The 12,443-nt window shown below is 29.0% G+C and overlaps 1 protein-coding gene across 1 annotated transcript; it reads right to left on the bottom strand.

The window, feature by feature from the left end:
- Positions 1 to 2,952: 2,952 nt before the first annotated feature.
- Positions 2,953 to 10,289, bottom strand: LOC148309585 (putative inorganic phosphate cotransporter). The gene is made up of 11 exons (XM_088259868.1): positions 10,220 to 10,289; positions 8,950 to 9,098; positions 8,157 to 8,336; positions 7,941 to 8,079; positions 6,814 to 7,037; positions 5,825 to 5,974; positions 5,246 to 5,378; positions 4,839 to 4,963; positions 4,209 to 4,328; positions 3,969 to 4,101; positions 2,953 to 3,041 (listed from the first exon to the last, which is right to left on the bottom strand). The coding sequence occupies exons 1-11, from the start codon at positions 10,287 to 10,289 to the stop codon at positions 2,953 to 2,955; spliced, it is 1,512 nt and encodes a 503-aa protein (XP_088115994.1).
- Positions 10,290 to 12,443: the final 2,154 nt, after the last annotated feature.

Raw genomic sequence — 12,443 nt, forward strand, 5'->3', positions numbered from 1 at the left:
CCATTACGCGATTTTGCATGTATCTTATATTTTTCATTCAATCAATATTTCCCCTCATTTCCCCACCCACCATTTTTCATTTGTTTGAAAACTTCTTTGTAACTGTGAAAATTCTTTTTCAATCGTCTTATCTTACCAATCAAACACATGGATATGGTGTTTTGTATATTTAAACCATTGTTAACTTTGTGGTATGGTAATATAACACTCTCCTAATCATAAATCGTTCACTTCGTATAATACCAGCTAAAAACATTACTTCATAACTATCGGTTTCGTCTACACTTGACCAGATGATGGAATGGTTATTTCGAAACCGGTAGTAATGAAGTAGTGTTTTTAAGTACTATTACACAAAGTGAACGATGAATGATAAGGAGAGTGTTACATGTATATGAATCCATGTATATTATATTCAATTAAAGGTTTTTAGAATAAAATAAAAACTCACTTAAAAAATAAGGCGAATTGATCTTTATTACTTAATTTCAATTTCTGTCCTTTATATTGATCGTAGAAAAAACCTGGTTATTAGTTAAACACATATGTTTCTTTTTTGTAAATATTATTTAGATTTTTAAAATAAAATATCTTTGCAGAATAATAAAGTATCACTTCATAAGGACCGTAAGTCCATTTAATCTTCACATTCGTTTGAAAATTTATAACTAGGCGAAACAACTGTCATATTAATTTTTAGGTGTTTCAATAAAATACAACTTAGTAGATTAAAAAAATCTGTGTTTGATTTAAAATTTAATTCAGAAATTAAAATGGAGTTCTACAAATTAAACGCAAAATCATTAAAAAAAATAAAGATTAAAATATACAATTAGCGACATCTGTTAAAGACACGTAGAATCATTATTACATTTTCCACGTTACTAAACTTTCATAGGCACTTGTATTTCCAAACCTATTACTTTTTATCTGGCGTCATTTTTTTGTGGAAAATGTGTGTATTGGAAAACGTGAGTTTATTAAATTGACGTTTTTAGAGTAACTTGAGGCAAAAATTATCTTCAAGACTCTCGTAAAATTCTGAACGGTTTGTGCAACATACAAGTTTTTAAAGTATGGACACACAATCCTGAGTGCCATAACTAATGCTGCTATCCTCTGCTTTCTTTGTACCACTTTTATTATTCTTACTACTGCTTCAATTTTTTATTCCCATATTAAAATAATATTTTTCAACCTAAACTTCTTACCATATATCACGTTTTAGATAAATGACTTAAAAAATACTCCAATCCTAATTTCATGAATATTATAATATAAACTGTAGAACAGGGCTACTTGAACTTTGATGTGTTACTTGAGCCCAGTACTAAAAAAAATACTTAGATCGTGGTATCGATCGAAGTATCGTGACAATAAGTGTCACCTCTCAGGGACACAATGAATCGTGTCGATACGTTCATTATTGTAGACCAAATACAGATTTTTTTTTGTACTGGGCTCAAGTAACAAATCAAGTTCAAGTAGCCCCATTATACAATACCTTAATGTAAATTGTAATCGAGTTTATATGGCGTCGATTCAATACAATACCCTATGCACCATTTATGTGCATATGTGTAAATGAAATAAGTGAAAAATGAAATAAATAGAAGATACTTGACAAAAACCTTTTTTTATTAAAAATGCTGTTTATTAATCTAAAAACTAGAGTACAGTAGTAGATAACACTTATTTATTGCAAGAAAATGTGAAACAAATATGTACGATGGCAAGCAGACGAGAGAGCGCCATTCTGACATTGAACCGCGACTATACATACACAGGTAACATAAGTCAATAAACTGTTACATAGTGTGTATTTATATATATATATATATATATATATATATATATATATATATATATATATATATATATATATATATATATATATATATATATATATATATATATATATATATATATATATATATATATATATATATATATATATATATATATATATATATATATATATATATATATATATATATATATATATATATATATATATATATATATTTATAAATATATATATCATCCGCACCCCAATGGTGCATAAGGCACTGCATGAAGCAGTATGATAAACGCATATTTATATGATAAGCGCAGTGTTATCTTGATCGTTTACTTGATCGGTGCCTCAGCCCTCCGCTTCAGGTACCAGTCTAGGGTAATATTGACTAAATATTACAGTGAAAAAAATCACTTATATTTATTTGACCCCCCCTGGGAATCGAATCCGGGACCAGAACGGAAGCCGAGTATGCTGACTTATTATATTATATTATATTATACTTCTATGTCCTATTCTGAAGATCCTGGCACACTCTCCTTGTCCTCGAATTATCTTTTTTTTATATTTATTTAATATTGTTCCAAAAATATAACAATTCAATAAATTCACAAGAAATTTATAATTTTTACATATCTTATACTAGTTATTTTGTACATTTATCATCCACCTCTCCCGATCAACACCCACCGCATCACTCCAATCACTCATGAATGGCAACCTTGATTTGGTCCATCTAATGAGGAACGCATTTTTTATACTACTTTCCAACCCTTCTATGACCAATATCTATTAAGGCTGTTATCATTCAACAGTCTCAAACAGACAGAAAGTCTTCCATGAATAAGCTTTAGGTTCATCAGTATATATGCAATGCAATTATCAAATTTTGAATATTGGAGACTTCTCTTTATATGAAAAGATTATTTGCCTGTGCAAATATATTTGAAACATTTCAAATATATTTGATAGCAATCCCTCGGGGATTAAATTCAGCATTAATCATTTGTCACAAAAAGTCATTGTATAATATTTGATATATTTGTTTAAATTTTATTTTAAATAAAAATTTGTTTAATATCGTACATTCACGTATCTCGTACTGAAAGAAATGAAGGATGACATCTGTAAAAAAATTCAGTCATGCTCTTGTCTTATAATATATTTCCTGGAGTTGTGCGCGATTTTTCATCATCCTTATTCACTATCGTCGATTCATTGGCTTGTACGGAAGCTTCGATATCTGAAAATATTATAATAATGCTTTAAATTAATTTTAACTTTTCCTCGTTTGGTGAAGGGAACATTGAATTTAACTGTTTGTTTAACGTACCTCCATTATCCATAATGGAAGTACGTTAAACAAACATATCGCTCACTCCTTTCAAGAACGTCATAAATCAAAAATCGTCAATTTTCAGTTGTGCATGTTTTCGAAATGTCCAGAAAATGTACTATATCCCAGCAAAAGCGGTATATTTTTAACTTAATATTTACCCGCCACAGGGCAGAAAGTGTTGTTTTTGCATTTTGAAGAAAAGGTATTGTTAAATTATTTTTGTAAATATACTAAATATTTTTCAAATGGAGAAAAAACCTTCAGGTTTTACCTAAAAAGATCTGTTGCACAGTAAAAAGTTCGATACGTGGCTTGATATTTATTTTTGACATATTGTATTATATTTTAAAACTTTAAAAACGTTCTCCTGAGAAATCAAGTTTTTTGATTTATGACGTTCTTGAAAGGAGTGAGCGATATGTCATTAATTAAACACATTATGCATAAAAAACTAACAAATTAACTAACTTAACCTAATGATGGAATGATTATTCCCAAACCAATAGTTACGAAGCATTGTTTTTTAAAGTGGTATTACACAAATTGAAGCTATGAATTATAAGGAAAGTGTTATATTACCATACCACAAAGTCAACAATGCTTTTAATACACAAAACAAACTAACTAACCAATTTGTTTTTTTTGTTTGCTTTGAAAATTGACCCATTTAATATTGTTCATTTAGTATATTTATAATTTAGTACATCAATTTTGTACATGTTTTTTTGAAATCCCCAATTTTTGTAATGGTAAATATATTTTCAAAAAGGATAAACACTTTAATGATATTTAAATAGTGCATATTAAATAAATTAATAAATAATTACATACTTTCGTTTTGTACTTCATTTAAAATGTTCCACGGTTCTTCTTTGGCAGACCCATATATTAAAAAGAACACATTTCCAAAGAAATAACATCCCGCCGTTATCAAGAAAACCATTCGCCACTGGCTGATGTCAGTCTGAAAAACAAAAGTTTTTTATTTAAATTATGCTACACAAATACAACTTTTTAAAATAAAAATCAACTTGTAGTTATATCATAAAAATACTGTTTCTAAATTCTTACCGGATCCTTCAAAATGAGACCGGAAACAATTGGAGCACAGATACATCCTATATCTGTTATTGTGAGTGATATGCTTACGATGATACCAACGAAATTTGGTGACAAATCAATTCCGTTCAACTGGAAACGAAAAGAAGAATATATTATTATATGTTATAGTGTGTATAAAACGTTGGCACTCTTGTCTAATGAGATTCTAAAACAAATTCCAAAAATATGACTAGTATACTTATAGGTTTTTGACTGAGACGAAGTATCTATAATTTTTTATACATAAGATGGAATGTGAAAAAATAGTTAACTAATTCTAAATAAATCTCACAAATGTCTGTTTGGAAAAAAAACTTTAAACTTACACGAATTCTCAATTGATCTAACCAGCAACATCAACTGAAATTCCACATCTTACAAAATTACAACTTACAACATCTGTCAAAAATGAATACGATTTTAATACTCTTTAAAGGCTAGAATGGTGAACGTCACACAAGTGCAAAGAGTGATCACTGAAGCCATGCAAATAAGATCCCAGATCATTGGAATATCTAGACTTTAACCTTTCCGGAAATATGGACGTAAATGAACGTCGAAGTCCGTCTGTCAGTTTGTATAATGAACTTGTACTCTTACCATAAACCCGGCAGAAGAAACTGCATCTAGTGCAAGAATTACAATAACAAAAGTAACAGCTATTGTGACATTTGCTACAGGTACATACATCAATGCAATCAGCCCCGCAGCTGGACCCCACGTACCTGCAAAATAACAAAACATTGAAAGGAAACAATAATTATTATTGTACGCTCTTAAAATGTCTGACAAATATTGCCCATAGAGAAGATGATAACCTCACAAATTAAGAAGACAACAAGCTAATATAAGATCTGCAACCCTATGGACCAACCAGATCACCAATCATTTAGTGTTACAGCTAACGGAATTGAACAGATATAGGAGAAAGCATGAACAGAATAGAGATTTTTTAAACAATACAAGAACCTTTAGAAATGAGAATAAAATTACTGTTTGCTTCATACCCAAAGTGTTTGAGACTTTCCGAACTGCAGTTAAAGAGAGATACCCCTTATTGAGAAGATAATCTGCCAGCCAACTTATCGATAAAGTTACAACAAATGCAGCAATGTAAGGTAGGGAAGCCAGCAAGCCACTCTGAAACAAATAATAAATATCACTCACCAAATCATAATGCCCATGAATCTATATATGATAAATTTATGATAGTTTGATAGATATAAACTTGCTTTTTCGAAAAAATATATTTGACCGCAGTGGCAGCGCCGTCTGTTGAACATAAACACTAAATAATGCTCACGACAGTTAGTTTACTTCTTGGGAGCTGCTGTCACTGAACATTTTTTTATGTTTTCGATTGGATTGTTGCGGTTTGTTGCGGTCAGTCATTTTTATCACTATTTATTTACACACTTACACCTACATAAGATGTTAATCAATTTCAATTCATTTTATATGCGTTTTGGTCTACTCGGGGAACAACATGCACTAAAAACCGAGGTCTAACAAGGTCTAACAGGTCTATCAACTATAGACAACTACTGACTCTAATTAAGTTTGATATTTTGAGTCATAATACGTACATCTTGTAACTCTATCCCCAATGCTAGTTTGAAGAATGTCGGTGTTTCAGTTAGCATCACAGTGTACCCATATACTGCTCCCGTTTGCGTCATGATCAGGGCCCACACTGGTTTACTGCAAATGATAGCTTTCCAGGGAATTTTTTTATCCTGAAAATGATAAAAAAATATTTTCTTCAAGTTTTATGAATTTCGTTAATTTTGTAGATAATTACTTTTGTGTTATTGGTTTTTAACCTTTTGGTTACCAGGACTTTTGGGGTAAATGCCAGAAAAACTGCGTTTTAAACATAAATAACTGAAAAAAAGAATGTGTTCGATAATTTATAAACACTGAGCTATTGTTTTGTGACAAAAATATTATTTATCTCGGAGTTTTGTGTATGAATGCTAAAAACCAAATAAATGCAACGTTAAAAAAAATCGACGAACAAGTAATCGCTGCTCGCTTAATGTCCACCTCCTTTTTACGCCGTGCGCATGACACTGTGAATCAAATGACTCCTGACCTAATTGACGACATCCGGTGTTAAAAGAAATAGAGTAGAGGTGCGTGTTATTATGATATAAATATATATTTTTTATTAATGCAATACATGTATTACAATTGTATAAATTTATTGCATATTTTTGATTAACCTTGACACGTTACGTTAAAAATTATCTTTTTGAATAATATCGCAGGTTAACACAACTTACTTTCCGCGGAAACAAAATTGGTTTAATTTACTTTATTTTTCTCATTTCTCTTATTATTTAATATTGAGAATTTATGTAATATTACAACTAATTCAAATATATGAATGATAATTTTTTATCTACATATCGATGTATAACTTATTTAAAAAAAATATTACTTACATGATTCGAAAAATGTCGGTATTTTAACAGCACAATTACACAATTATACAGTATTTTTTTATAGCACAGTTATATTAGTACAATGATTTGAATACGCGGAAAATATTGATAGTTTCAAATATAAGTACCATTTTATTGCTCTCATTAGACCCCAGAGACTTCTCTATGAAGGCTCTTTCTTCTGGTAGTATGGTGAGATGTTCGGCTGGAGAGTTGGCCCCAGCCCACATCCATACGAGTCCGGCTACAATGCAGATACTTCCGAAGAAATAAAAAATCCACGGCCAGCCGAAAGAACTGGCCGCTATATAAGCTGATATAGGCATGCATAAGATGACGGCTATGGCGATTCCTGAAAATAAATTGAACCTCGTATTTTATTATTTTTACGGATATATTATTAAGAAGGTCATTTTCGGATGAAATGTTGACAATTTGTTGAAGCATTCTATAAAAATAGTTTCATACACAAAAATATAGAAAATCTTCGTATGGAAAAAATTTACCTATTCGACAAACAATATATGATCAATACCGTTAACTGCTTGTTTGAGAAAACAATGTCACAATTCAATTTTGTAATGTTTACCTTCGGTTTTTCAAAAACGTTTTGGAGAAAACCATTAATAAGCTTTTTATATCTATGCTAATTCGTAAAATTTATTTTATCTACATTATGTTATTCATCTTCATGAAAACATAATATAAATTTAATCAAATCCATTAATGAACGTAGACACGAAAATTGTTTATTAAATAAACGTTTTCTCCAAAACGTTTGTGTATGCGTGTGTGGGTATAAATACTATTTATTAAATGATGCAAATTGCTTATTTGAGAAAACAATGAAACAGAAAGAAATAGAAAACCATTATATAGCTATTTTTGTATATATTCAATTCAATTTTATTTATTTATTTCAATTAATATATACATTACAAACTATAAAAAATTTAAATCGTATACATTAAAAATACATTAAAATAAAATATATGCAAGAATAATTGTTAAAGGTGTAGAAGAATCATATATTTTAATGCCAAGACTTCAGATTAAACAATTATTATAAAAGAGTAGTTACAGCAGGATGGACTCACTAGAAATGTCATCGAGCTTCAAATGCGTCATCTCAAAGATCATAAATTCTGAAATGTGACTTTGTTCTCACGAATAAATGATGTTTCATAAAAAAATACTTGGAATGATTTTGCAAATTTCGTATCTATTGTAGTATATAAAAATTTTAATATTTTACCGCAATATACAAAGTTTCCCAATCGGTTACGTTCTGATACAGGAACCCAAGATCCCAGTAAAACTTGAACCGCGAGGGGTAAGAAACCCTGAGTCAGTCCCATGCACATTCTAACGAAGCATACTCCTTGCCAGCTACCCTTTAAACAATAACGAATTAAAATTCAAATAAAATACTGAAAAAATATATTTCTTTTATAATTTTTTATAGTCTTACTATATATGATGCGACTGGAGTCAGTATAGAGAAAACTCCAGCGGAAATAACAGCACCAGAAAAGAAATGCTTCCCCCCATATTTGCATGCCAGAAAACCTCCAGGAATTTGAACAGCTATTTCGCCCCACCCTAGTGAACTTAATATTAACCCTTGTGTACCCTTGTCCCAATCGAACGTCTGAAAAAAAAACGCACATTAAAATTTTTAATCAAAATACTAATTATATCACCAACGATTATTAAATAATGATATAACAAAAGTATTTCTGTATTATTTTTATTGTTATGTGGCATTGTATGTGTCACTGACATGTAAACATTGTTATTTATATAAAATTCCATGCATACATATTTAAATAAGGCTTCAAAGATAAAATAAATATTAATATGCTTACAATATATTGAATAAATAATATATTTTTATACATAATTATAGTATTAAAAAACCTTTATTTAATCTTGTAATCGATTCCCAGGGAAATAGTTTATTTTTAATAATCAAGACTTACTAAATAAGATCAACTTTTCTTTATTGTATAAACAAATCATTTTTAATGATCAATATGTTTTTAATCGTGAATTATAAGGATCCCGAAAATGATGAAAAAATTGTATTTTTTTTATCTCTACCGAAACACTTATTGAGTTGAGTTAACGTGAATGTTGAGAGTTGAGATAATATTAAATGTAAATTATTAGTCGTTTTTGAGTTTTATTACTAAAATTATTAAGAACAATACAAATGATATTTGATAAAGATTTATGGGTGTATAAAATAAATTGGTAGCTACCTGTATTTTAGTATCAGGATTCGATATATCTGACATCCCTAATATGCCAACACTCAAGCATACTCTGCAGAAACACGAGCATGTTAAACCCAGAAATAATAGTAGAATTTGAATGTGTCTTTTTCCATATCCGGAATACGTTTCCAATTCTAGAAAGAAAAAAAATTAAGTATATTTAAAATGTGGAAAATAATTTATTCAGAAATAAGAATGAATATCTTTACAGATGTTAAAAATTAAGAGAGAATTTAAAAAGATCATGTAATTGTATACCGAAGTTTATAAAACAAAAATTATTATTTTTAAAACTCGTAATTTAATCTAAGGGTTTAAAGTTCATTATATAAAAAAGCACTGGATAAGTCAATGTGGGAAGTGTTAAAAAATAAAGCTTTTAACCAAACTTTGATAAATATTTTGAGAAAACTTTTCTTTTTAATAAAAACATTTTTTTTAAATTAAAAGTAAATTTTACATAATTTACAATATATGTTTTATTCCCCTCAAATTGCCCTTAAATCAGATGGGAGAATATGCTCTATTCAATATACCGACAAAATATTTGATTTTACTTTCTCATTTAAAAAAAGGGTTAAAACCATGAGTGGTTTTAACCCATTTTTTATAATTTTTCTGCTCTTTAAATGTTCAAATCAACAATGTCGAGTTTCACAATATTAAAATAATCAAAACCAAAATGTAATAGAAAATGATGTCTCAGTTCTTATGTTTTTTTTTAAATAAAATAATGTTGAAACAAGAATAATAGATAACAAATAATATTTAGACTTTTTTTCATCTTATTTTTTTTTTGACCTCTCATCAAAGATGAAGAAGAATATGAAGTCTGGAAGGCTGGTTTAAGTGATCACTTTACACACGTGTAACATTCACCAATTCTAATTTTTCATCTCGCTAGAATTGTCTGCTTATTTAATTTGACTACTTTAAGCTACATGACAATAATAACCCTAAAACAACCATTTTCATTACCACGTTCATCCTCTAACATCGAACTCTATTACCATGGTATCTACTAGGTTAACAGTAAAATATGTTAAAAAGTGATGTCAATTCGAATATATTGTTCATTTAAAAAAATAAAGCATAGTCAACATGCCTGAGAATAAAAAAATATCGAAGATTTGCACATTGTCCTATGACCGGTTTTTTTGTTCTTGTTGATTTTGAACACGGTTGTTTTATATTGCTTTGTCACTTGTAATTTAAAGTGATCACAATATAAAATTATGAATTATTTTTAACTTACCCTGTTTTTCATTGACTTGAGGCACAAATTCATATTCATATTTGTACGTTATGTTTTTAGTATCCTCCATTTTCACTTAGAGTAAAACCTGAAAATCAAACTCGTATTTACATATGTTATAAATAATAGCATTTAAAAATTTATAAAAATAAAATTTATATTGGCTTTAATAAACATTCACAAGTTAATCAATCGAGACATAGGAATACTAAAATACTCAAATCTAGATGTCAAAATAGTTAATAAGTATGTAAAACGTACAAAAAAAATTATCTTTATTATATTTAAGTTCCTTTACTATATTTTTTCCGCCTCCGTAGTGCAATGGTCAGCATGCTCGGCTACCGTTCTGGAGGTCCCGGGCTCGATTTCCAGGGGGGTTTAATAAATATAAGCGATTTTTTCACTCTAATATTTATTCAATATTACACTGGACTGGTACCTGAAGTGGAGGGCTGATCACCTTTCTTTCATGTGTAAACGATCGAGATAACACTGCGTTTATATGAAGCAGTGCCCTATGCACCATTGGGGTGCGGTAAGGGTTTTATTATTATATTATATTATATTAAAGTTCTCGTTGTTCAGATGGTAGTGGCGTAAAATGAAAGGGTTGAAAACACTTACTACCTTATTTCATACAGTTTTTTTAGTCAAACCATGAAGCAATTATTAATAACGTGAATTCTAGAATAAGTTGCACGAAAATTATTGACTGAAAAGTCAATAAATCAACTGATAATTCGTTAGGGGCAGAATACAAAAATTAACATTTCGAAAGTTGTATTTATGTTAAAATTAATACCTTCCTTCAGTACCATATATCGCTCACTTCTTTCAAGAACGTCATAAATCAAAAAACTTGATTTTTCAGTAGAACGTTTTTAATGTTTTAAAATATAACACAATGTATTAAAAATAAATATCAAGCCTCTTATTGAACATTTCACTGTGCAACAGATCTTTTTAGGTAAAACCTGAAGGTTTTTTCTCCATTTGAAAAATATTTTATGTATTTAAAAAAAAATATTAAACAATACATTTTCTTCAAAATGCAAAAACATCATTTTTTGCCCTGTAGCGGGTAAATATTAAGTTTAAAATATGCCTCTTTTGCTGGGATATAGTACATTTTCTGGGCATTCCAAAAACATGCACATCTGAAAATTGACGATTTTTTATTTATGACGTTCTTGAAAGGAGTGAGCGATATGGTTAAGTTCAGTGCGTTTTTTTAATGCAATGTATTTAAGATTCATTACGATTTATTTTTCACACTAGGAGACGCTTGAAAACATTATTTAATTGTTTTATGAAACTTTTATTTTGACCGGGAATTTGGACAGTTTTAATACATTACACAAAAAATGTGCACTTAAAATACTCCAATATTTTAATATATTGTATTTAGAAATTCTATTAATTATGTTTAAATTTTTAATTCTAAAACTATTACAAGCGTTTCGAAATTCTATTACTTACCAGAAGAAAATGCGTTATCTCGTGCTATCACTCTCCTATAACTTGATACTCGCTATTAACGTACAACTCACTATCATATGTTTTAAATATAAATAAACATTCACGTGGTATAATTATTTTATCCCCAAATGATATATTGCCTGTTATATCTTATAGAGCAGTGCCAGTCTAGACAAGAACGTTAAATAAATAAATAAATTTATATGTATAAAATATAGAATTTCAAAAAGAAAAATGATTTTAATTAATGTTTTAATTAGTAAATACCATTATTTCTTAAAATCTACTGTGACACGTATTTCGATGCATTCCGCATCATTTTCAAACACCGTATGTGAAGCTAATTCTAAATCTTAGAGTTGGGTCCTTGGGACGTTATCAGCGAACATGAATTATGGTTGAGAAATAATAATTTTTCGGAATTCGCTAACCATTTAATAGATAATGATCACAAATTTAACCACAATAACGTAGAAATCCTAAAAATAATCAATACGAAAAGCCATAAACTGCAACATTTTGAAACAATAGAAATTCATAAGAATATAAATAACAATACCCATAATTAACAATATGACAATGACTAAAGCCTCCCCCCTTTTGTCTATGTTCCCTCTGATAAGAAATAAAAATAAAAAATCAAAATCAAATTAAGAAACAGCTATTACCCCCTCTTCAACCTTCGACGTCCCAAGGACCCAACTCTAAAATTTAGAATTAGCTTCACATACGGTGTTTGAAA

The sequence above is a fragment of the Brachycentrus maculatus genome, unplaced genomic scaffold (assembly GCF_059751285.1).
Source record: "Brachycentrus maculatus isolate JH-2025_06_01 unplaced genomic scaffold, ASM5975128v1 h1tg000120l, whole genome shotgun sequence".
Classification (NCBI taxonomy): Eukaryota; Metazoa; Arthropoda; class Insecta; order Trichoptera; family Brachycentridae; genus Brachycentrus; species Brachycentrus maculatus.

Excerpts from the sequence above, each read along its gene's own strand:
- LOC148309585 (XM_088259868.1), bottom strand. The coding sequence starts at position 10,289 with ATGGAGGATACTAAAAACATAACGTACAAATATGAATATGAATTTGTG. Across the intron at positions 7,038-7,940 it reads GGGAAACTTTGTATATTGCG|GAATCGCCATAGCCGTCATC; the intron begins GTAAAATATTAA and ends ATTTATTTTCAG. Across the intron at positions 4,102-4,208 it reads GTCTCATTTTGAAGGATCCG|ACTGACATCAGCCAGTGGCG; the intron begins GTAAGAATTTAG and ends TTTGTTTTTCAG.